The sequence below is a fragment of the Vipera ursinii genome, assembly GCF_947247035.1.
Source record: "Vipera ursinii genome assembly, chromosome: 5".
Taxonomy (NCBI): domain Eukaryota; kingdom Metazoa; phylum Chordata; class Lepidosauria; order Squamata; family Viperidae; genus Vipera; species Vipera ursinii.
This window is the reverse complement of record NC_139518.1, coordinates 53,858,988-53,885,907: the sequence shown is the minus strand read 5'-3', so window position 1 is coordinate 53,885,907 and position 26,920 is coordinate 53,858,988. Positions and strand designations below refer to the sequence as shown.

At 35.8% G+C, this 26,920-nt stretch overlaps 1 protein-coding gene across 3 annotated transcripts in view; it reads right to left on the bottom strand.

Moving 5' to 3' along the window:
- TDRD1 (tudor domain containing 1) overlaps positions 1–26,405 on the bottom strand; it is a 33,641-nt gene extending 7,236 nt beyond the window's left edge. The window contains exons 1-20 of one of the 3 annotated variants that reach the window (XM_083363768.1): positions 26,244–26,405; positions 23,299–23,601; positions 23,026–23,112; positions 22,182–22,234; positions 21,444–21,576; positions 20,685–20,790; positions 14,973–15,024; positions 13,132–13,236; positions 11,880–12,053; positions 10,956–11,099; positions 10,250–10,418; positions 9,078–9,158; positions 8,062–8,238; positions 7,569–7,676; positions 6,097–6,267; positions 3,807–4,049; positions 2,961–3,083; positions 2,079–2,189; positions 1,512–1,682; positions 421–645 (exon numbers count right to left, since the gene is read on the bottom strand). In XM_083363768.1, the coding sequence (XP_083219894.1) occupies positions 421–645; positions 1,512–1,682; positions 2,079–2,189; positions 2,961–3,083; positions 3,807–4,049; positions 6,097–6,267; positions 7,569–7,676; positions 8,062–8,238; positions 9,078–9,158; positions 10,250–10,418; positions 10,956–11,099; positions 11,880–12,053; positions 13,132–13,236; positions 14,973–15,024; positions 20,685–20,790; positions 21,444–21,576; positions 22,182–22,234; positions 23,026–23,112; positions 23,299–23,545 (2,680 nt within the window). In that variant the 5' untranslated portion in view covers positions 23,546–23,601; positions 26,244–26,405. The remainder of the gene's footprint in view (positions 1–420; positions 646–1,511; positions 1,683–2,078; positions 2,190–2,960; positions 3,084–3,806; positions 4,050–6,096; positions 6,268–7,568; positions 7,677–8,061; positions 8,239–9,077; positions 9,159–10,249; positions 10,419–10,955; positions 11,100–11,879; positions 12,054–13,131; positions 13,237–14,972; positions 15,025–20,684; positions 20,791–21,443; positions 21,577–22,181; positions 22,235–23,025; positions 23,113–23,298; positions 23,602–26,243) is intronic. The other 2 variants (XM_083363769.1, XM_083363770.1) reach the window with 2 other exon arrangements.
- Between the last annotated feature and the right edge of the window lie 515 nt (positions 26,406–26,920).

Sequence of the window (26,920 nt, the reverse complement as noted above, 5' to 3'; positions counted from 1 at the left end):
CCATTCTAGTACATAAGTTTATTGTTGTTCTTAAATCCTACACTTTGGGGAAGTTAAAAGTTCGTGGGTTGTAATATAATACTTTCCTTGAATGTTGTGAATGGTACATATTTAATTTTTCCCCACCCAAGTTGCCAAACACAAAAGTGAGTTTAGAATGTGTGCATTGTAGCTACAATAAAGGTTTCAAACTCCAAAGTGGAACACTATGGGTATTTTTATTGGCAAACTCCATAAAGTATGCTTAAGTCTTGCTTCCCATGTTTGTTATGAAACATGAGCAAAATGTTTTATAGAAGGCTGCTTTTTTGCAAACTTGGAACACAATTTTTCTCAGACAAGCAATGCTTAGGGATTGTCATACCATTCTAAACAACAGTAATATTACATTAGTTTGGAAATTACTTGTTATCAACTCACCTGGTAATGTATTTGGATTTAATAGTAAGTCTTCTTTTAAAGCCAAGTGTTTCCTTATTAATATTTCACTGATCATGGGAATGCTATTAGAATTATCAATAAGCTCCACTTCAGCACCATTCTTCATTACAGAAATTACTCTGGCATGCAGTTTTTTCTCAGTTGCATACATCTGGAAGGTTGTTATAGCTTCTGTAGTCCAGTTGTTATTTTTGGGTTTCAAACCTATGGGGAACAGAAAGAAATCTTAAGAAAACTTTCACTGCTCTTTAGAAGCTGCTTTTTGAAATCATAATAAGCACAATATTCCATACACTTCTTAAAGAGGAAGTATTAGTAATTTTAGTAGAAATTAACTCATGAATTAAAATGCTTTATGTTTTCTCAAAGCATTAAGGATATTGCTATGATTTTTCATCTTTTGACTCTTTGGAGCAATAGAAAAGCTAATGTAATATTAAATAGCATCTCACAGCAAATTGGATTGCTAAATGATTGGAAATGTTTTGATAGGAATGTGCAAACTGTTATGAATAGAAGTGTTCAATATATTGTATTAGGAAAGAAGTATTTTTTCTATGTCTGGTCTCTATTAAGGGATGAAGTATATCCTATTATGGAATTCAGCATCACAATACCACATAACTGCTCAACAGACTACATAAAAGAAAGCATCTTGACTTGTAATACTGCAAATTTTAGCCAATATTGGAAACTACTGTTTATCCTAGTGTCTTTTTTATATTGTTTTTAAATTTGATCTCATTTCAAATAATCAGACTAAAGATTATTTCTACATTAATTTCAAGTTAAGCAACTTGACATGATTTAAAGACTCCGCCACATTTACAAGTAAGTATTATGATATTTTGGATTAATTGTACCATTTTAAGGTCACAGAATTTTAAAGCATAACATTAAAAAACAAATTCAACTTGTTTTGTTCAAAAATATAAAATGAAGATAAATTATTCAAATATATAATGTACACAATGAACATCTTCCAGCACAATCAAATACTACAATGTATTATTTAGATTTTAATTTAATATCTTATTTAAAATTCCAGAGTTTCCTACTAGTGAAATTACCTGAAAGCCAACATTTGATTCCCTGAAATGGAAGTTTCAAGAATGTAGACGAAATATGTCTAATTTTATCTAGAGTAATTTCTTCACAATTTCCATAATCTACAAATAGAACTTTAATTACTTCAAGTGAAACGACATCTTTTACAAAGGCGCGATACCATTTACCATCACCTAATTTAAAAGAAAAGAACATTGAATAAACATATAATTTACTTTCTTCCAGAAACCTGAGCTTAACCAATTTTATTTAATTTACACCAATGTGGTTTATAGCTAGATAAATGCAAGAAATAGCTTTTACAATGCAAGAAATACAATAAATATAAAGCATCTTATTCAGAAAATAATCTTCATCAAGCTGCAACAATCAAGGCATAAAGTAAAACAAAACAAAACACAGCACATTAACCTAAACTAATCATACACTTTGGAAATATGAAATATAAATATTGAACAGTAAGTTAAAATGGAACATTTGCAGACCTAACAAATTTCTTTGCTATCAAATTTGATACATGCATACAACAAACTTTGATATTTCTTAAAAGAGGGAAAAATAATATTTACCAGAAAAATAAGCACCATATACCATCCCCTTTGTTACTTGGGAAACATTGGGTTTTGTTTTCTCACAGTACTCTGCTAAACATAAGTTGAGTTCTTTAAGAGCATTCAAATCTGGAAAATAATTGGTTGACATATTGAGGTGTTTTAGGATTACCTCAAGGTTAATACTCTTCCTTTCAGTCAGAGCCTGACTTAAGATTGCTAGTCTTTGTAGCAAAAGCCTGTCAAACATCTTAAAAGTGATCAAATAAATACCCATGGGACATTCAAATCCAACAAGGGCATTTCTCCAGAAAGAAAAAAGCCCATTGTTAGAAATAAGCACAGAATGTACATATTCTATGTAAATATGTATACAGTTCCAGGACTGTACACATATTTATTTAACTAATTCTCAGGTAATTCACCAAAGTTGTAACATAGACTTGCACAATTTGTTGTTTGAGAAGATACTTATAACCGCATACTCCATAAACATTCTCATCTCTATAGCAGATAAGAACTGTTTTTGATTAGCTATATCGCTTTGGTGATCACACTAACACGTGATCACACTAACACGTCACATCAATTCCTGTTTCATATTTTCCCCTCGTTAATGAAACTCTTTCCATAGTTTCATTTTCACTCTTTTCCAAATACTATTAACACAAAATGTGCTTGTTCTGCACACTAGCTTGCTATTTTGTTATTCCATCTCCTCCCAAGTCCCTTTACTGATGTGTCAACAGCATACATATAACATTTAATTATTTTGCCCCAAATTACAATATATTTATTTAAACAGAATGTTTATTATGTTAATGCCCTTTTCCTGAAGCTAGCAAAACTACTTCTAGCCCCAAGGAGGATTACAAAGCAAAGGAGGAAAAAAAGATGTACCGTCTTTGTTTAATAACTGGCAATAGAACTTGCTGGGACTGTACAACACAGAGACCATGACATTTACCACCTGTTTAGCTGTTAATGTGACCCAAGACCAATTAATAGGCTCTTGCTTTTCACCTATAGGAAAGGAGAAGTGAATATAAAGAGCTACTACAACTATGTTTTAATATTCCACTTAATAGATTAATAAATTAATATGTACCAGAAAGGACACACTCATACATATAATCCAACTGAAATATCTATCAATTCTATTTATTTTTCAGAAAATCAGTTTTAATTTCAACATTAATCAATGGCAACAGGTAACTGGCTAAAGTATCATAAAGATAGAATATTTAAATAATGTAAGGAATGGGCATTGCCCAAGGCCATCAACAGATCCCTGGACATGTCACTTTGTGCTTACTAGTCTTTTTTCTCTCTGAATTTCACACAATAATTTTAACAACATTCATTTGCCATGCCACAAAACGAAACATGAGTCTCTGCCATCACATTTCTTTGCAGAATACTGGTGTGTCATAAAGTTCAAAGTAGGGATATTTTTTTCTTGGAGAGCTATTTTATCTTCAGAGAAAATAGCTTTTATAGGCCCCGCCCACCATGAAAGCCACTTTTAAAACCACACCTTGTTCTCAAATATCCACATTTGTTCCTGGCTCCTAAAAAATTACCTATCCTTGTTCTAGTTCTTACAATTAACACTAGTAGTTTGTATTCAATCACCGTTGTTCTTAAACTCCAAGTTATCATCTATAGACGATAGTAATTTGTATGCTTTAGTATGAACTCATTATAGTAAGTAACCTTTTATACTTACCATTTGTTTATACTTACCATTTGTTTCTTTAATTGTTTCAATCTGTTTCAAAAGAATAGGTGTTTCTTCTATTGCATAACCTAACTCTAAAAGACATTTAGATACATTAACTGATGGAGTCACAGATTCATCTGTAATTTCTACTACAAAAGTGTTCATTTTCTTGTCAGTGACTTTTATGGCAACCACTTTATTCTGGATTAGTTGCTTCATGGCAGAAGTTGCTTCTGCCAGCCAGGTCCCAGATATTGGCTTCACACCTGAAAACAGAAGGAACTTTTTTAAAAATTTCATACATTAAAAGAGAATACCTGGTTTCCTCTGCAGCTGGACTTTATCTCCCAAACACTATTTTGTAAAAAGCAATCCAGTATTGCACTACCTTTTGGCAATTTCTATTATCTTTAGGATATTTGCCTGCTCACCACTTTATGGTATATTTAACATCTGCTATGTTCTCTTTGTATGCATGCAAAAAGAAACTATTTTTCATACCTAAATAGTACTGTTGAAGACATTTTGTTGCACCTTAATGAAATATTACCTCCCTTATGGCTAACAAATGAGTGGAAGGGGATTCAGTGTTTCATTAAAGAATGTAGAAAAATATTTTTGCCAGCTTGATTTTGATCCTTGTATTATACACCTATTTAATTTAGCAGAGAAGTGTTAAAGGTACTTTTCCACTAAAAGGAATACTCGGGAGTTTAACTTCCCTCCCTTCTTTGCACATATAATTCCATTGATATACCAATATCAAGGTGTAGATACACAAATGTCAAGCTAGCCAACATGATTCTATCACTTTTTCCCTACCAGTTTTCTCAAGATGTCACTGTTTTTTGTTGCTTCCTCTTTAAGTTACTTAATGAAGTAGTGCACGCAAGAAATTGGCAAGCAAATTGAAATACATGTGATTCAAAAACAAACTTCTAGTTCAGGTGTGTCAAACTGCTGGCCAGCAGGCCGGTTGCATCATGCAGAGGCCGCACCCACCCCAGCTCCAGCAATGCAAAAAAAGCCGTGATACACTGCAACACATCACGTGACGCGGCAAGTTTGACAACCATGTTCTAGATCTCATAAGTTTAGACCTGAAGGTATTTACAGCTACAAAGTTAAAATCTCTCACTGGATGTAATTTTTTATTTACTTGAAGCAGCTTGTTTCAACACATTTGCATTTCAGATAGCTCCATAATTTAGAGCAGGGGTGTCAAACTCAATTTCATTGAGGGCCGCATCAGCATTACGGTTGCCCTCAAGGGGCTGGGTGGGTATGGCCAGGGTGGGTGTGGCCTACTGGGTGGGCATGGCCAGCTCTACATCGTTTGCATCAAGGGTGCCTATGGGGGCCTGGGCAGGAGTGGGACAGATCTGAGGGTCTCTGGCAGAAGGAGGGTCTCTGGGCCAGGGCCAAGGCAGTGGGGGCCGTTCCCTCACTGTTTCCAGGATGGCTACGCGGGCCACATGAAACCACTTTGCGGGCCGGATCCGGCCCCCGGGCCTTGTGTTTGACATGTCTGATCTAGAGTATGTTCACACATTCAGTATGATACCGAGGCCTGTGATTTCGCTGAACCAGTATTCTTTTGGCTCACCTGGACTCTGCTTTTTTGCATCTTTAACTGCTTAGGTTTTTTCAAATATAATAAAACACCTTTGATATGAACTATAGAAGTTAAAGATGAGACACTGTCAGTATTTGTGCAAGAAACACCTACAAAATCAACGGAAGGGTGCTTTTGGATTGAAAGGATTTTCTGGTGACAACACTGTTGCCCAGGGGCCACCCAATTGCCAAAATTAATGCAGTCTTTGGGAAGACTCCTTGTGTCCTCCCACTGGTCAAAGCGCCACTCAGCTCATGCCATATTCTCTGGGATACTAACAGATTACTACAAAGATGTTTCTGAGAATTTGCAAATAATGAAAATATATTTTAATTAATTAATATGATACTGCTGTTTTCATCTATCCATACAGATTTCTTACAGTTTTATGGCCCCAAAGAAATTATGTTGGAAGTTGCTACCTTTAATTCTTAATAACTGAGTTAGTCAACAGGAGACCTTCTAATGAAACAGTCCTACTACTCTACCTTATACAAAAGTAATACACACACACACACACATATGCTGAGTGTATCCAAGAGTAAATACTTTCCTAGAAGGATGATATACATATCAATACAATTGGTATATATTGTACATTACACATAGGAACATTTAAAAATGAAACCTTAAGGATTTCTTTACAAAAAATCTTTGTTCCCTCAATAATGAATTCATAATTATTTATTTCCTACCTGCAAGGGTACAATTTATAGCTTGCATTGGTAATTCCATTAATTTCTGAACAATTGGTCGAAGTCTATTTAACTGTAGAATTTCAAAGTTTCCATAATCTATGTATCCCACTAAAGCAATTTTGTCTGAAACAAAGGATATCACTGTTGCACGATACCACTGGTTATCTTCTGAGGAAAAAAAATGGAGGAAGCATATTTAATCTTAACTGATTTTTATTTAAAAAGTGTTATCAGTGGTGATACAACCAAGAAAACTACAATGTTAAAATACAACATAAAGTTTGATGTAAAAAATAAAATCAGAAAACAATAAGGTGCCCAATACACAAATAAGGGCAATAACAATAGGGACAGTTCTAATCCTCTCAAAAACAAGATACACTGAGCCTATCAAACTATTTTACTGCTTATTCTTTAAAATGAAAATACTAGTGCTTCAAAAGAATAATACTTGGTAAATAAAGTAGAAGGGAAAATAGAAAGAGGTTTGCCAAAAGCTACTCGACTCTAGTCAAGGTTTGCATTTTAAAGTAGTATAAAGTTTCAATAACAGTCTTATACTATTTTTGTTTCTCTTCTAATACTTCCATTTCAGTGCTAATGCTAAACCTAAAGCCAGTCTGGAATTTAAAAAATCACTTTCCAAATTGGTGTTAGAAAACAACACGCAAAAGAGAATGGATTTGTTTGTGGTAATGTAATACTTCTGAGGCCGGTATAGATTTCTTCAAAAAGGGCTATATGTCTCATTATTTAATAGTGTATTTATGTCCTAACTTCTCACCCAATAGCTTTAATTTGTTTTTAACTTACCAAGATAAATGCAGGTTAAGAAAGCAGTCTAGCTTTTGTTTACTTTGGTTTCATTAATAGAAAATTGAAGCAGTTTTTTTTACTAAAATTGCATTAAAGCTAAAGGTAAAGGTTCCCCCGCACATGCGTGCTAGTCGTTTCCGACTCTAGGGGCCGGTGTTCATCTCTGTTTCAAAGCCGAAGAGGAAGTCTCCATGGTCAAGTGGCCAGCATGACTAGACGGCAAAGGTGCACGGAACGCTGTTACCTTCCCACCATAGTGGTCCCTATTTTTCTACTTGCATTTTTATGTGCTTTCGAACTGCTAGGTTGGCAGAAGCTGGGATGAGTAACAGGCGCTCACTCTGTTACGCGGCACTCCGGATTCAAACTGCCGACCTTCTGATCAACAAGCTCAGCGTCCTAACCTACTGAGCCACCGCGTCCCATTAAATTGCATTATATAGCCTTAATAAATACAGTACATATTAGCTGCTAATCATTATTCTCGTTATTTGTTTTCTTTGCTGAACATTAGATTCCAAGTAGGCTTGATGACCTATTCTTTGAATATACACCCTCAGGATTTCTGATTAGTACAAATAGAAATGACATAATATTGATACCAGTAATAATGACAATAATAAATATTCAAGCAGTCTTTTCCTCCACCATACCTGTAAACTGGGCACAACACACATCTCCTACTGCTGGGCAAAAATCTGGGGTGATTGAGGTATTTTCACAATATTCACGTAGGGATACTTGAAGTTGAGAAAGGCTGCCTAAGAATACATATACTTACATGAAAATTGCTACATAAAAAAGAGCAAAATACGTTTCAAAAATGCATAGTTACAGTAACATTGCCCTTTTTACTTAGCCTGCTAAGACTTTCACTTGGACCTGAAATCAGTTTTGAGATTACAGAAAAACTTAAGTCATTTATATATCTCATAATAAATTATAAAACATAAAACAATTTTGAGATGACATTTTATATTTTAATGCTGTATAAGTCTGCAGTTTACATTTTAATACTGTTCTCTGCCTATGCTCATTATCACAAATAAATGCCTGTAGCTTATCTCAATAATTTATTAAATGCACAAAATATGTGGGTGCACAAGTATTTATAACATAAATACATAACATAAAAGAAGGACTTACAGCCATTTTCTGTCTGTTGACAAAAGAAATGTCCTGGGTTTTGTATGTGGGCAACCATGCCCAAAAATGCATCTCCTGTAGCTACTGAGACAATCTTTGGAGTTAAGCAATCAGTACCATCCAATTCTTTACATTCCATTTTTTTTTCTAGAACAGATTTTTTTTCTACAGTAGGATCTAAGGGAAAAATAATACTTAAAAATCTGATTTGCAAGGTCTAGTTACACATTTAAGAATCTGTGTAGAAAGATCCCTCACTTTTCTAACGAAACACTATTAAAATTAAATATTTGCTCCCTATTTCTAGTATTCAATCTATGAACGCCAATACAATTAATCCAGAGTTTACAAAGGTGCATGAAATTCATTAGTGAAAGGGAAGATATTCCTTCCCACTGTACAGACTGAACATATCTGAGCATAAACAAAACCTGGATGGGAAAGGGGGAAAAATTGGACTATGGAAGATTGGTTGCAACAGTGATGAAGGAATTTGTACTATAACAAAACTCAAACATTTTACAGAACTATATTGTCTCAGCCAGAATAGCATGGGGCATACAATCACATAGCAATCTAAAAATATCAGTATTTCCTGATCTACAGGCCCTCAAAGTGTAAAAATGAATAAACTGCTGTCTTATGAAAAGAGCTTTTAGGCCACTGATTCTAATAAACTACTGACAATCCTACAAAATAGACCAGTTCAGGAAAGTGATCTGCTTATACCTCTTTTCAGATGAATATAATTTCATACTAGTTGTCCAGTCTCAAAAATTCACATCCTGGTCCATTTCCCAATGCTGTATAGCTGTTCATTCATTTGCAATGTTCTTTTCTTCTCAAGTTCTCTTTTATAGATTAGGTGGATGGATGAGAACCCCAAATGTTGTACTTCTTTCCTAGATCTTTCAATGTTCTAAAGTAGTGCATGTTTCTTGACTTGAACTTTGCCTGAATTCATATAGTTTAGATGGGGGGGGGTGTGTGGAGGGAAGGAAGCCTGATGAACTTACCCATAGCTGAAGTTTCACTATCCTTCTCCTTTGCATTCCAATCATGCATATTTTCCAAGATAAATTCATGCAAATGTTTACCTGTTAATACACATAATGTGACGTATATTACCTATAGTTTATACAGATATTTGCAAAATGTTTTCAAAGCCACAATTTTCACTTCTTTAAAAAATCATACCTTAGCCAATAGTTTTAAAGGATATTATAGTTTAGCAATAGAAAAAATAGTGCAAGTGAAAACTTTGCTTATATCTTTATAAAACAGACATTTGCATACACTTAACAAAAACAGAACAAATACATCAGGAAAACAAATCCATTACAGAGTTAGCTAAATATGTATGAACTAACCAATATTAGCCATTCTAAACCAATTTTTTAACCCTAATCTTTAACTGTCTAAATGATCGAAAAGCATTTACATTTTCTTCACAGTACAGTAGAGATAGAGTATATTTGGGAACTTCAAGCCATACTTTTCTTGGTGAAAGCTTTTATGCACGGTCCTACTCTACCAATGGTAGTTACTTACTTGCACATAACAGAGGAATAAATACTCATGGCTGACCAGAAGCATCTTTGTTTACCAGTCTACCAAATGTCTATCAAGATTCTCAATCATCCATGGCTGTCCCAAAGGTGCTTTTTCCAAAAGGAAATTAGAATTCCTTGATTTTTTTTTAAATTGTTTTGTTTCTCATCTAAGTAGTTTCTTCTGTTCTAACTAAATAAGCTTCTTGGATGAGAAGTGAAACATTTTCAAAGAAAAAAACCAAGAAAGGCCAGTTAACTTTTGGAAAAAGCAACTTTAGTTGGCCAGGAGTTCTCCCAAGATGGCATTCTGAGCAGCAGGTAATCTCCAAATTACTTCTTCCAAATTGCTTTTTTGAAATGTGCATAACTATAGTACTCCAGGGTATATACTGTGTTGCTTATTTATAATGCCATGAGTAATCTTGTGGAACAATTAAAGCACAGCAAACAAAGACTTTTTATGCAACCCATACTCTTAACCCTTTCAACGTGTTTTCTGACATAGTAACAGGAATATAATTTAGGAGAATTAGTTAAATGCAAAAGTTTGTTCACTAAACTTCATTGTAGGAATTCTTGTTTAATAAACAATTGTTATAACAAAAATATAAATTATTACTATTATCTAAACATACCATAATCTGACAAGACAGCATCTACAATAAAATAAGGCATATCATCCATCAAAACCTCAGTGATATTTAATGAACAATATTTTCCTATAAGAATTGGAGTAATAATATTCTTGTAGTTTTCATTCCATTCTTTTGTATTAAGAACATTAGCAATGCAACACTTAATGGCCTAAAAACAAAGCAAAATGTACTTTAGAAAGTTGGTTAAGCTAGTTAAAAGAAAACATAAACAACATAGTAGTATTAAAATATACAGCTCTTAAATAGTCAAAATATGTGTCTTGGGGAAAAATTATGATAATTTCTATATTTTTAAAAACTCTTCTTTTAAAAATATCTGAGTATGCAACTATTCCAGTGTTCAATACATCTACTTAACCGTTTTTTTCCAAATGCAACAACCTTATTCTGCATTCACAGATTACCAAGATTGGAAATCTATATTTATAGATCCTTGACCAAGAATCAGGATGAAACTTAATTCCATCAAAAATTTCTCATGTCATAAGTACTGCACAGGACAAAAACAGCTAAACTTTTGATCATTTTTTTTATTTTTCTTGGAACATTTTCAGAATATTTCATTAGATTTTTTTTAAAAAATCAGATTATATTGTCTTGCAGTCAAAATTTGGATACTTAACATATTCTCAAAGACATGGTACATTTTTCTCAACGTTTCTTACATATTTAAACTTATACTTACGCAGGGTGGGATCTGTGAAAGATCTTCATTCAATCCTTTAATTTTGTGTAGTAGTATATTTTCTCCTTTTCCATAGTCAATATACAGTACTTGAGCACTCTTTGTGAGGATATCTATCTCTTTTATGAGTACCCTGCACCAAGTCTGAATGTGAACAAATTACTTAGCTGCACAAAAAATATTCAGTGATCTTACTAGATGTTGTCTAGTACCTCACCTCTACCTCACAGTATAGTTTTGTACTTTTAAATTATTTAGTTAATGGAAGCAAATCAAATAATCTGTTCTTCCTAACATACAAACCATTCTTTCAATAGGCAGTATATGATTATTTATTTATTTGATTATATTAACTTCAATATTACATACACTTAAATAATATGACATACTGAAGTGACATCGCCTATTTTAAACAATAAAAACATGATTAGAATCATCTCTCTTAATTTTCTTAGTACTTTTCACCAATTTTCATTTTATTGGAAAAAAGAAACCTGAATTTTGTGCTGCAATTTTCTATAGCATTTCTTGTTTTGGCTAAATTACAAGTTACTAGCTATTAAATACCACAATTACACTTAGTCAAAAAATAAATATGAATCTATTGACCTGATATAACCAGATATAAAAAGAAATGCTATATTGTTGGTAATCTATACTTCAGGATAGCCTCTACAGTTGTTTAGTCAAAAAGGTAGGTGTGGATGCATATCCCACATTTCGTGCCTCCTTAAAGAAGTAATTTCTTTTCATGACTTCATAATTGTTGCACAATTCCAGAAAAATACATATTTAAATTAAGGAGGTCCCAGCAGTGCCCGTAGTTTTTCTGAAACTTGTTGCACCCCTAACTGGAAGCACTGACATCCATAATAGTCTGTAAAACGTTAACTGATCAGTATATATACTCTAAAGTTAATTTACCTGATCCAGAGAATATTTTGCAACAGCAACTTCTCCTTTGACAGGAATATATACTTGATTAATTCTCTTGTAATCTTTCAGCTTCATTGTTAGTTTTCTAATATTACTTTGAACTTCAGGAGAATTGACTTGTACGTAGAATTCACTAGGACTATTAAAATCTGTTATTGTACCCTAGAAAAGAAATGATTTTTGAAAGTTTGTCTCAAGCAAGTACGTATTTATCTTCATTGAATACATGAACAAAGTTATTCAAAGCATAAACATTTAAAAGATTCTTATCAAGAATGTAATTAAAATCATTTCAGAGAGTAAGGTAATCCTTGCTTAATGACCCTAATTGGGACTGGAATTTGTCACTAAGTGAATTTATAATTAGGCAGCACATTATGCGACTGCAGCACTTACCAACAGTAGTTCCAATAGTTCTGATTACGTTTATTAGGCAAAGACTACACTGTTGTTAGGCAAGGACCTCACACTTCACCTGCCCTGCATGAACTGCCAAGCTCCTTCTCACTGCTGCTTTTCCAACCAAGTCTGGTGGTCTCCCTCTGGTAGATAAGACTGCAATGCCCTTTCCTCCATTCAATTCCTCCCACCAGTCTATCTTCCCCATCTCCACCCTTTGGATAGCAGGGTCTGCCATTTGCATCCTGCTGCTCCCAGGTGATCTTCACTGTCGCCTTTCAACTTCTGCTGACCTGGGATCCAGGAACTGGGTGAAGGTGTGGCCCAAAGACAGGCTCAGAGACTACAGCAAAGCTTTGTTGGCCAAAGAGGAGCTTGACAAGCCTGATCAATAGGATGAAGTTAGTGGAGAAAATGTGATGGTGGTATCTAGCAGCTCCCCAGGCAAAGGCAGCCAGGACTGCGCAAAGCCTTGCAATCCTGGACCAGCAGCAGAAGGAAGAATACAACAAAGGCCACTTGGGGGAGTGGAGGGAGGACAGGTGGCAGTGATTTAGTGCATTCCAAAGGGTAGAAATAGGGGAGGTAGATAGTCAGGTGAGAGGAGTTGAAGTGCGCATTGAAATCATAAATGTGGGCCGATTGCCAAGCACCCAAAATTTGTTCAAGTGACCACAGGGACGTTGCAAGTTCCATAACTTTAAGGATGGGTGTAACTACCATTTGTTTAGCACTGTCATTGAATGCTAACAATAAGTTGTGTATTATTAATTTAGCTAGTCATTGTAGTTATGAGAACCTCATTATACAAAATACATTGAAATATAAAATCAGAACTTACTTTGATTTTCATATTTTTCTGAAGTCCTAAATTACTCAGATCAGACAGCATTATTTTCTTCCCTTGTTCGTCTACATTTTTAGTATTCATTGGTAATATATTTTCCTGTTAGAAGGAAATGTTTACATTTGATTAATAATCCCATTTTTCTACTGAAAAGAACTCAAAAAGATTGACTCATCTAAGAAACATGTATCGTTGGTGAATTTATAAGAGGAATTATAATTTTGAGTATAAGCTAGCATTTCTAAAATAAGTAATTCTTATTCCTTTCTTCTTGTAACATCCAGAGTAACTTCAGAAACCTTCTAGGGAATATCCAGAAGTCCTCCAAAATAATCACTAGAGAAATGAAAATGTAATATGGTTACTGTGATAATAGAAATTGGAAAAAAATGCTTTACTATCTGGACTGATATAACTCAGTAGCAACGATTCTTGTCATATTAATCATATTAATATTTAAACCATAATTGGCAACTGATAATCAAAGTCAGTAGGGAAACTGGAAGAAAACTGTAAGTCTGAGGCCAGCAGGTGAGTGGCAGGAGTGCATGGGGGTGCAGGAGAGACACCACATGGTCAATGTGTGCCACGGGTTGGAAAAAGCGTGCACAAGAGATGCTATGCAGATCAGGAAAGGTGTAGCGAGCATGTATGAGTATCACAGGTAGGGTGTGTGAATGGCTGGCATAAGTGCAGATAGTTTAAAGACGGTGTGCGGGTGGAGAAAACTTAGCCCAGCAACTTTGATCTTCCCTACTACACCACTGACTTTCTCAGCAGACAAATTGCAAATGGCAATCATGCAATGGTGGGATGCTGGACAACTGGTCATAAATGCTAATGCCAAGCACCCAGATCATGATCGTATGACCGCAAGGGTACTGCAATGTAACTTTGGGGATGGGGCATATGTCCCTTAGATCACCATTGTTTTAACTTAGAATAGTCATTGAATGAATGGTCATATGTCAAGGACTACATGTATTGGCAAAAAAATCCTGAAATAGTAGAAAAGGTAAATGTTTCCATCCGTCATGTCCAACTCTAGGGCATGGTGTTCATCTCAATTTCTTGGCTTTGGGAGCCTGTGTTGTCCAAAGACAATTTACATGGTCATGTGGCCAGCATGACTACACACCAAAGGCACATGGAAAGGGCACAGTAGACTAGATCAGGGGTCCGCAACCTATGGGCTGTGGCCTGGTATCGGACTGCAGGCTCTTGGCCAGGGGCCACAGAAATGGCTGGCCAGGGTGTGCACGCGTGGGTGCACATTCCCACCACTTGCACTAGCACCCACGGCCCTGTTAGCACATGCGTATGGGCGCAAATGGGAATGCTAGCGGGAGATGTGCGCACCCATTTGTGCATGAATGAATGGGCCCGCTAGCATGGTATGTGTGCGTGACCCATTTGGTATGTGCAAATGGACTACTAGTGCAGGGTGTGCGCAACCCATTTGCACATGTGCAAACAGGCCGCTAGCGCGGGGTTGTGTGTAGCCCAGTTGCGCATGCATGAATGTGCGCTAGCTGCTGCGGGGGTGAACGGGCATGTTGCACATGTGCATGTACTAGTACTGCACCGGTTGGCGTGGCCCTGTTTGTGGGCATGCACACGTGCACACACACAGTAATTTGGAAGCTGCTCTCCCCTCCGGGTCATGAGCCTGGAAAGGTTGGAGAACTCTGAACTAGATGGTTTGAATCAGCCCTTTCCAAATGCATAATTTTAAATGAGAAAAGTGTTACAAAGAGAAAGGATGAATATATAGACACCATCAGAATAGTATAATGAAGTTTCTCAACCACAGAAGAAATTTCCTCTCACCATACCTTTTTATTGCTTTCATCCAATGATTTTCTACAATATTCAGCTTTATTTGTACTAAAAGGAATAATTTAATTCATTAGCACAATAGTTCAGTTCAATTGCAAGGTTATTTCATTTAAAGATTATTATGATGTGGCAGTATAACTTTGTGCCACTTTATAAAGTTCTAGTTGATTAAGAAATACCGTTATTTCATATGTTGCTTTAGCATCTAAATCTGATCTCGCTTAAACCAGAATTCAGCAATATTTCCAAAACTGAATCTCTTAAAAACAATATTTCATTTCATTCCATTTAAGCAGGAGCAGTAGTGAAGGCTAACATAAATGGAAATGGGAGCTCCAAGGTCCTCCTAAGCATATAAAATTCTTGGAACAACAACAAAAAATTCTATATATGGTGGCTCCAGACCAGGGGTGTCAAACTCAATTTCATTGAGGGCTGCATCAGCATTGCGGTTGCCCTCAGGGGGCCGGGTGGGTATGGCCAGGGTGGGTGTGGCCTACTGGGTGGCCATGGCTAGAGTGTGTATGGCCTACTGGGTGGGTGTGGCCAGCTCTATATCATTTCCATCAAGAGTGCCTATGAAGGCCTGGGCAGGAGTGGGACGGATCTGAGGGTCTCTGGCAGAAGAAGGGTCTCTGGGCTAGGGCCAAGGCAGTGGGGACCGTTCCCTCACTGTTTCCAGGGTGGCTTTGCGAGCCACATGAAACCACTTCGTGGGCCGGATCCGGCCCCCGGGCCTTGTGTTTGACATGTCTGCCCCAGAACAACTGAGCCAAGGAGTTTAAATACTAATCAAAGAGTGTGCAAAATATTTCAAATTCAAAATGTTCAATCTGCTGCTAGTCTGACATAGCTCTTACTAGAATATTTCTGGTAAAAGCAGAAATATTCTTAACTTGGAAAAGACTGTTTCAAGTTGGGAAAAGCAGCTTTGAGCTAAATACATCTCAGAGATTAAAGATTTTGCACATAAATACATGGAATACTTATTTTTTATTCTCACCAGCCTGCAAGGTGGTTAGATGACGCTTGAAAAAAATATGGCCTCAAACATGCATGGTACTTCACTGTTGCAATAAATATACTGCAGAGCAAGTACAACTATACAGATTGTACTTCTTAATCTAAAGACTCTTTTCAGGAGATTAATTTATATGAAAAAATAGTACAGCTAAAGAATTATAGAAAATTAGGTCAGCTAGTACCTATAAACAGTTACAAAATAATCTCTCAAATTATTTTTTTGCTAAGAAAAATGCTCTGAACATTTCATGAATTCCTAGAATGATGCTAAATAACCCCCCCAAAAAAACCTAAAGAAAAAAAGCACATTGCAATTAAAGATAGCAATGGTTAGTCATAGAAAAAACAAAGACATAAGAATTTGAATGTTTCTTTCAACTATTACATTCCTTAAATAATTATTATTTTAAATTATTTTAATTTATTAAATAATAATTATTTAACAAATATTTAAACCACTATTTTTAATTATTTTAAAATCAGGTTATTTAAAATAAACATTTAAGCCAGCCAGAATTGCCTTTGTTCTGTTTCAGAAATTTTTGAAGTCTTTAAAACTATTAAAAATGGGAAATCTTTAGGTTCTGATACATAGAGTATTTTAATAATCAATTTAAAGATGTCTTAATACATTAATTTTTACTTTTATGCAATACTTGCATTTAAAACATCCCTTACCAGAGTCCCGGAAAGAGTCTGAGGTAGCTTTAATCTTTAAACTAGGTAAACATTTTCAGGAATTGACACTTAGAGGATCATTTCACTTCTTAATATAGATTTTAAAATCTACAAGAAATTATTAGCTAATCACCTAAAATGACTATAAATAAAATTACTCACAATTTGGTTTTATTCCAAAAACACATATATTTCCCCTACTAGAAAACATTACACAAATTGCCAAAATGAATAACTCTTAGCTATATGCTCCTATATATATATTTGAAGTTTCTGATTCCCTGGAATTACATTTTTTTAAAATAAATACAAGTAGTCTGGTACTTATTTGAGCCCAGTTGAGCCCAAAATTTCCGTTCCTAAGTAAAACAATTGTTATGTGAATTTTGCCCCATTTTATGACCTTTCTTGCCAGTTAATTGAATCACTGCAATTGTTAAGTTAGTAACACAGTTGTTAAGTGAATCTGGCTCCCCCATTGACTTTTGTTGTCAGGTGACAAAAGGTGATCACATGACACTGCAAGTATCATAAATATGAACCAATTGCCAAACATCCAAATTTTAATCATGTGATCATGGGGATACTACAACAGTCATAAGCATTAAAAACAGTCATAATTCACTTTTTCTAGTGCTATTGTAATGTCAAATGGTTGTAAATCGAAACTATCTGTATTACAAAAATATAAATTTAAGACTGGCTTTTGTAAGATATTGGTCACAATTATCTCTATACTACTAAAACTGAAGCAATCATCACAGGGCAGCCATTTTTGAAACAAGGTATCTCAAATGGCCTAGCTTACAGAACAGGTTCAAAATCTGAGACCATAACTTCTGAGGGAATGAAATTTGAGGAAGTTCTGGCTGCTTCAGTGCTACTGGCTACTGAGCATCATTTTCAATATTTTTTGAGAGTTTCCCAGCCATTTTCATAATCTCTTGTTCCCTCTCCTACCCAGGAGCAGCCACTTACTTGCCTGTTGGGAAGGAAAGGGAAATTTCCGATACCTCCTACCAGATTCCCACTAGGAAACAGAATAGGAAAGCAGAAAGTTGGAAATCGCTCTTGCTGCCACTGCTTTTTTGCCCACTCTCAATCATTCTGTTTCCTGTATACGGTAGATTCCTAGGAAATATCTCTGAAATGATGATTCAACAGGGCACAGGTTGTATAGTGGATAACTAAAGCTCAGATAAAACTTAACTGTTATGACTCTATTCTACTGAAAGATTCTATAATAATTGAGTACTGTTTTGTATCAATCTTTATTATTCAGTGTAGCTATTGAAGCTCTGACAACACAACCAATGAGTAGACTTATGGCATACAATTAGGTAATCAGAGCTATCTTTGAAATTTATATGATTCTGACTCTTTTGAACACCTCCCATTCAACTAACCATATCAATAAAGCCTTAAAGAAAAATTTGAAGGGAAAGTTGAAAAGGAAGCTCAAAATCAATTTAGGATTCCAATTGTATATAGAAATCTTTATAGTATTTAGGGATCAATATTACCAAAATATTAATGTTTATCAATAAACCTATGACTACAGTGAAGACATTAAACAAGAAAATGAAAAGTTGAGCTAACAATATTTCAGGATGGATTGCAAATGCCAAACTGAAAATCCTTCAACGTTCAATATGTATCAGTGGAAATTCCAAAACAGGTTTTAATATATTGTACACACAGGCAAGAAAGTGCTTAGAGAACTAGACAATCACTATGATCTGACTCATATGAAAAAAGGGAACCTAAATAAAGAACAGATAAAACAATAAAAGGTAACTGTTAAGGAATTTGTTGTGCAGAGGTCTCCTTGTGCTACCAAAGAGTTGCACAGACAAGGAAGGGTACTGAGAGCAGCAAGAGTCACACACAGGAGTACACTGAGTTGTAAAAGCAAAAAGTATTTTACTTTGAGGTGGTGTAAAAACAAAAATGCACAGTCAAAAATAAACAGTCCAAGTCATTCACAATAGCAACAGTCCAAGGAGTAATCCAAACTACAAAGTCTTCTTACCAGTCCAGAGGTTAATACACAGTTCAGGTTTACAACAGTAGTAAACCAACAGCAGAGCAAAAACAGTAATAGTAGAGATCAGTGAATTCAGAGAGAGAGAGAAGCTACATTCCTAGCTTCCTCTTATGGCCATGAGAACACTTACACACCCATTGGCCAATTAACTTCTTAAAGACATAACATCATGGTTAATATATTTTCAACCCAACATTGTAGGCTAGCACCATATGCCTAACAGTAACAAATTGTCATGGTTTTTTGGTATCAATTTAAATAATTATTGGGTAATACAGAAATTATAATTTCATTAATTAGCCCTTACAGCAATTTTAAGACTACTTAACTATCTAGAACAACCAAAAGGATATATTTCCAAAATAGGTTCTTCTAGAATTATTCATTACTGGCACTTGACTTGTCACATTGACACAACTCTGGAGAGGTTGTCACCAAAAAGCTGTTTTTAATTTATGGGGGTTGTGTAATAAAGATACACAGGTAGTTCTTGATATTTGAAATTTATTTAATTATGATTCAAAGTTACCACGGTCTTGGAAAAAATGACTTACAACACATCCTCAAAGTTTTGACCATCACACCATCATTTGGATGCTTGGCAACCAGCTCGCATTTATGATATTTGCAGCATTTTGTGGTTGCATGATTGTGATTTGTGACCTTCCCAGCTGGCTTCTGACAATGACAATTTGTTTAATGACCACAGTGATCTACTTAACTGCAGTAAAAATGTTCATAAAATCACGTCTACTCATGTGATGACTTGCTTAATGACTGCATCATTTAGTGTCCAAGATTCCAGTTCCAATTGTGGTAAGCCAAGGACTACCTGTTCCCCTTAATACAACTCCCCTCCCCCCAAAAAACCCAACCAGAGGGAAGAAATAAATAAATCTCCCTATATTAGTGTTATTGCGTTTACTTATTGCGTTTAAATGCTAAAAGCTTTTTATTTATTTAATCTTAGCAGTGAAAATAGTATTCACCTAAAAATAACATTGAAAACCCTTATATAATTTAACAACTTCTAGAAAAGGTTCCAGATAAAGTTAAAATAATAAAATAATTTTAATTATCTACATAGTGGAACAGTGGTTAGAATGCAGTATTGCAGGATAACTGTCCATGGCCAAGAGTTCAATCCTGACTGGCTCAAGGTTGACTCAGACTTCCATCATTCCAAGGTCGGTAAAATGAGGACCCAGATTGTTGGGGGCAATATGCTGACTCTGCAAACTGCTTAGAGAGTGCTGTAAAAGCATTATGCAGCAATGTATGTCTAAGTGCTACTGCTATTGCTAAAATACCAGAAGCAGCAACCACAATTCTATAAAATGTAGATAGACTTTACATTATATTAATTGCAACAGTTCTACCAGCAACCCTTTAGATCAGAGGTCCCAAACCTTTTGGGCACCAGGGACCAGTACCATGGAGAAAGATTTTTCTGCGGACCAGAGGGGGTGTGGTTTTGAATACTGTGTGCATCCTAAGGATGGAGCTTTGCTTGTTTGTGCAGCCCACTTGCTGGCATGCTGTGGACAGGTGCCGGTCCATGGACTGGTTGTTGGGGACTCCTGCTTTAGATGTCAATTTGTGTATTAGTTGTTTCTATCTACTTTCTAGCACATATTTTTCCTATTTTTTTTCAAGTACAGTACCATCAATTTATGTTATTCAATTACTTGATGGTATTTGTCAATCACAATTTAATAAAAATTTAAAAAGTACACCACCATAATCTGAATATACAACTATATGCCTATTTAAATAAGGAGACATCTGCATGGATGTGGCTTTTTTCTTCTGAATCAAAGAATTTTTAAAAATTCTATAAATAATCGTTAACTCTCATTAAAATTGAAATTGCACATTATTACATATATTTGACTGGTGAACTAAAAGCTTACAGCTACCATTCATTTAAATTGAAACAAATTGTAATCCATTAACTTACTTTGATTTACTTGGCTTACAGACAATATTATGTATTTGCCAATCTTTCATCTGACAACTTGCAGAACAGTAACAGACCTGCTTACACTTGGTGCATCTTAAGGATCCTAAAAAGATTACAAAAAGATTACTGGGACATCAGAAAAAAAAACCTTCTTGGAGGAAAGCAATTGCAAACAATTAACATACAACTAGCAAGAAAGCTACAGTACAAGTATACAGAGTCATTAGGTGTTAAGCTCTAGCTAAAGAAATCATTTTCTGCATTGCTTATATCAAGGCTGAATCAGACACCTACAAAGAATACTTAGCTTTATACTTCAATTCTTTTATAGAAAACTGTTGTAAGCTTGTACTAAGCAAGTCTGTTTTCATAACAGTAATTTCAAGTGATAAAACAATTATTTCAGTAAACTTAATTCAACTTATGTGTCTATATTTGCTTCAATTTGATAGTCTGCAGTTTCCATAAGGCCACCTAGTAAATTTGTGATCAGATTTAGATATTTCAACTGACACCTGAATTCACATTAATTTCACTTAAAAACTATTAACAAGTAGTGCTATTTTATCACACTTTTAACCAACATTTCAAAGTCTGCATTATTTTAAGTGATCAGATTTAGATATTTCAACTGACACCTGAATTCACATTAATTTCACTTAAAAACTATTAACAAGTAGTGCTATTTGATCACACTTTTAACCAACATTTCAAAGTCTGCATTATTTTATCACAGATTAGTTAACAAAAACTTACCAAACAGCCCACAAAAATGGCAAGTGGGCTGATATAAAGGACTTAACGGACTGAACTGTGATTTATAGCTGATAGGTGAAACTTTGTCAGAAGTTGGTAAATGCATTGCTTGTATCAATGCTGAGTCAGATACCTACAAAGCATATTTACAAATATAAACATATGTTTATCTTAAATCTGTAAAATATTACTATTGTAATATTTTATATTAAAATTCTTAATTTCTCAGAAAGTGAGACTGATACAGAATACACAAAATTTAAAAGTACAGGTCTCTCAGAGAAATATACAACAGCTATGTTGACATATGACTAGGCCAGGTTTTCTTTAAATAGTTGAATAATATGTTACATACATTGAATAACATATACTTTAACATAAACCAAATTACAGTTTATTATTAGGTATGAATCTAAATCCTGCGCACCTATCAGTTTGAAAGCATGCAAATGCGAATAGATAAATAGGTACAACTTTGGTGGGAAAGTAACAGCATTTCGTGCACTTTGGTGTATAGTCATGCTGGCCAAATGATCTGGAAATGACTTCAGACAACTCTAGCTTCCTTGGCCCAGAAACAGAGATGAAAAACACCCCCTATAATTGGACACAACTGGACAGGGGAAACCTTTACCTTTGTGAATCAGACAGTAACCTGGGAATAGCATACTTTATTACAATTAACAATCATATTAATGATGACAATACAACAGAGAAAAATTGTTACTGAAAACTTACAGGATTTATTTTTTTTGTAGAAGTTAGCAAATTATTCATAACTTTGAAATTCCCTAGAATACAGAATTGAAATGTTTAGAATCAAATAATTTAACAGATTAAATATATTTTTAAATCATTTATCCAATTTTATATGGTTTTTTTGATCAGATAAAATGCTTATCCAGAAATAACCTAAGGTAGATTTAGATGGATTCAATTCTAAGTTAATGAAGTTTTCCAGTACAAGAAGTTCTAAGTTCTAATCATCAAGGAAACACGATTCTTATAATTAACTTTAGACTTCAACTCTAGGGAGCATGAAACCATTACAGTTAGCCTTAATTTAGTGACTACCTTGTTTAATACCATTTGCAGTTACAACAGTGATGAAAAAGTAAGCATACAACCTTCAGAGGTCTGTAAAGCAAAATTGAAATAAGATAGTAACTTAGCAGTTATGGTTTTTCCTACTAACCCAGGAGTGTCAAACTCGCAACGTCACGTGATGTGTCACGATGTATCGCAACTTTTTCTCCATTGCCGGCAATGGGGTGGGAGCGGTTTTGGCAGAATGCATCCGTCCCGTGGGCTGGCAGTTTAACACCCCTGTACTAACCATTTGGCTTAATGAGAAAGTTGCTAATCCTAATTCTGGTTGTTAAAGGAGGACTACCTGTGATATTTTTTTGGCATATAAATGATCTATATGCTCAGAACACTCAAGGAAACAATTATGTTCAATGTTATTATTCAATAATAGCACTATTCCCAACATTTGCAGATAAACAATGATTACAAGATTATAGCATACCACTTTGTTCTTTATTCCAATTAGCTGGTTTTCTTACCAAAACATACATACCTTCTGGATCATTGAGCTTTGACCCTGGAGATTGAGACAGTGGGAGTTGGTTGATAAACTCCAGAGAATTTGCTGGAGGAGCTTTACCTGATGAAAGAACAAAATTAACCAATTTTACAAATGGAAAACATCTTTTAGAACCAAACACTTACAAATAATTGACCAAAAGTTATTATTCCCAGTTTTCAAAATCTCACAAGATAAAATTCCAAAAGGAAGCATGTAAAATTATAGTGCTACAAAGTACATTAAATTTAAAGGATTTTTTCTCACCTTTCATTCCCACTCCAGCCACATTTAATGAAACAGTTTTGTGATCATAGTCATCATGGTTGTTTTCAACTGAACCATTCCAATTTGCAACGAATAATTTTGCCTGCTCACAAATTGAAAAATTGTTGAGTAATGGTGGTACTTTATCATCATCAAGTACAATGCTTTTGAAGTTGGGGCTTGTGCTGGGACTTCTCAAAGACTGATTTGGACTTTTGAGATCCCTTTTATGTAGCCTTTGTTCCATTTTGCACACATCTATATTAGAATTATTTCCTTACAATTTCATGGATTACTTAATAGCTAGGAAAGTAAAATAAATACATTAACAATTAAATTGTACTAATAAACAATCCTAAACAGAATTTAGATATTTCTACATGTAATGATTTTGTTAAGCCTAGAACATGTGCTAAATCATCTAACCCATTCAGAACATAGCACAATATTTGTAACAATACTTTAAAATGCAAATGAACAATTGTTTTGAAAAATGTTTTCAAAAGGGAATCATGTATTAAATCAGGGGGTCTTCAAACTTGGCCCTTTCATGATTTGTGGACTTCAACTCCCAGAATTCCTCTGTGAGGCATGCTGGCTGAGGAATTCTGGGAGCTGAAGTCCATAAGTGATAAAAGGACCAAGTTTGAAGTCCAGTGTATTAAATGCTTTGACCAGCAAAACGGATTTTCTAAAATTAGTTTCTCATATTCCTTTTCATTGAAAAAAATCTGGAAAAAGTAATTGAGCAAATTTAAACCACTTTCAGCACACAGAAGATATCTGATAGCACCTTTTCCACTAATAAATGTTATTAAAAGGTTAAAAGCTGTAGTAAGCTACAGTTAACTTTTATCAAATGCACAGAACAACAGTTAGACTAATTATGACAGACATGTCAAACACAAGGCCAGGGGGCCAGATCTGGCCCACGAAGTGGTTTCATGTGGCTCCCGAAGCCATCCTGGAAACAGTGAGGGAACGGCCCCCACTGCCTTGGCCCTGGCCCAGAGACCCTCCTTTTGCCAGAGACCCCCAGATCTGTCCCACTCCTGCCCAGGCACCCATAGGCACCCTTGATGCCAATGATGTAGAGCTGGCCATGCCCACTCAGTAGGCCACACGCACTCCAGCTGTGCCCACCCAGTAGGCCACACCCACCCTGGCCATACCCCCCCCCCCGCGCAACCACAATGCTGATGTGGCCCTCAATGAAAGATTTGACACCCCTGAATTAGGATTTAAACTGTGATGGAAGGAATCAGAAGAAAGAATAGGTTGGGCATTCAGGTTATAGGAGAGATAGCTTAGATTCTTACAAAAACTGCTACCAGACATTGATTTTTTTCACAAATTATCTTCCTACAATGTTTTCAATACACACAGTTCTTCAAAGAAAACCAATATTCCAAACTCTGTAAAGCCCTTTCATTTATTTATTATTGGGACTTATATGCCACCCTATCTCCCGAAGGACTCAGGGCGGCTAACAACAATAACGTACAATAAGTACAGAAGTTAAAATAAAAATTAAAATTAAAGGCCCCTGTAGAATAAATAAAAATTAAAAATCCCTGCCAGTCTAGGTCAGCCAGGTGGAAAAGGAGTGTTTTGAGGCCATGGCGAAAGGACCGGAGATCTGGGGCCAACCGAAGCTCAGGGGGGAGCTGGTTCCATAGGGCTGGCTTTTGTTTTAAAGAATCACACCCAGGAATATTGTTCCATGCTATCTGCATCAAGTTTCAAACACATACAGTAATCTCACAATATTAGCAGGTGGATATATTTCAACTGAAATTTAGAAATCCAATACCTTTGTATTTCCCATACTAGTTATTTACACATTCTCATACGAATCAGAGGCATGCATAAGTAGTACAGCATGAAATCGCTTAGCCACACAAGTTCAAGAGCCTTGGTGGAGCAGTGGGCTAATGCCCCCTTAAGTAACACCAGCTGCCTGCAATTAGTGCAGGTTCGCATCCCACCAGGCTCAAGGTTGACTCAGCCTTCCATCCTTCCGAGGTAGGTAAAATGAGGACCCAGATTGTTGGGGGCAATAAGCTGACTTTGTAATAATGCCGCTTGGGGGGGGGGGCGGGGGGGCGAAAGCCCTAATAAGCAGGCATATACATAGAATGAAGGCTACTGCTAAGCTTGTAAGCCGCCCTGAGTCTTCGGAGAAGGGCGGGATATAAATGGAATTAAAATAAAAAAATAAAAAAATAAATAAATTTATGTAAGCAATGGCAAAATACACCAAAAATATAAGCATACATAAAAAAGCATTATAACACAATGTACAGAGTTTGGAAAACCACAGGCCACAGGAACCATGATTCACAATATTTCATTACTCGTAGAACTAAAACACTTAAAGTCTCAACAAACAGGTTTCTTGCCTATGGTTTTGTCTATTCTTCCTTTTCAAAAATTTAACATTAATATTCCAGCTTGGAATATTAAACCAAAACTTTACTGTCGTTTACAGTAACAAGGGTATACAGTCCAGGAAAAACAACGGTCGCACCGCAGATTACATACACGCTTAAGACTCACGTCTGAGAAGCAAACGAGGGAAAGCTTGGAAGGATCCGGGAATGAGACTACAAGTTATTAATGGCGCGGAGTAAGAAGGGAAGCGAATTCACACACCGGCATTAAATCATAATTGGTTGCAAAACCCGCAACTTTTACAACAAAGCTTACACTCCAAACACAGACAATGCACTAGGATTCGTGCGAGGTGCTAATAATGTAGTCCAAAAGTAAAGGACGCAGTATCTAAAACCCGCATGGAAGAGACTTAGCAATTTGTGGCTCAGCCGGCCCACTCCAGACTGGAGCAAAAGCATTCGCGGGTGTATTCTGTAGGGGTCCTGGGCGAACTTAACTGCAACCTACCACCCAAAGGTTGAAGTAGAAGCGAAAGCGTGGGAGCTTACATTTGATACTTTGGAAGCACAACCCGCCACTTTCCCCACTTAAAAAATAAAGGGCCGCGGGGTCTCTTCAACAGCCTGCTTGGCTATTTACTCCGAATGAAACGAGGCTTCGTTCCGGACGTTTAGCCTCGTCTCCTTTTCTCCTCTTCGCGTGATCGCCAGAGCGCATGCGCCACCTTGTATAAACGGTGGGCACCTTTATTCTGAAGGGAACGCCAGGGGAGGCGTGTTGTCTGCGTAAACTGCGTGTTTGCAAGCTGTGTGTTTGCAAGCTGTATTAATTAAATGTCCTCGATGATGCAAACTTTTCCATATTGGCTCGGCTCGTTGCCTAGGGCGTACGGTACTTCTGCCTTAGCTTTACATATTTTCTTGCACGAGATTTGGAAATCCGATCTCACTGCCTGTGCCTAAAATACTCGTGTACAGCACAATAGTACAATAATGCTGATTTTTAGGTAGTTGTCAAATGCTAAAGTATGAGTGTTGTGTATAGGCGGCATTGAACTTGTGTAACTATTTCAGTGCTTGCTTTCTTAGGAAGCAACTTCTGTTTGGTTCCGTGCATTTGGCCTCCTTAATTGCAAGTGTTAAAGTAATCTGTTTCGGACACTAGGATAGTCCTATATCTGAGCCCAGTAGATTAAATACTATACCTTCGTTTACTATCCAAAACA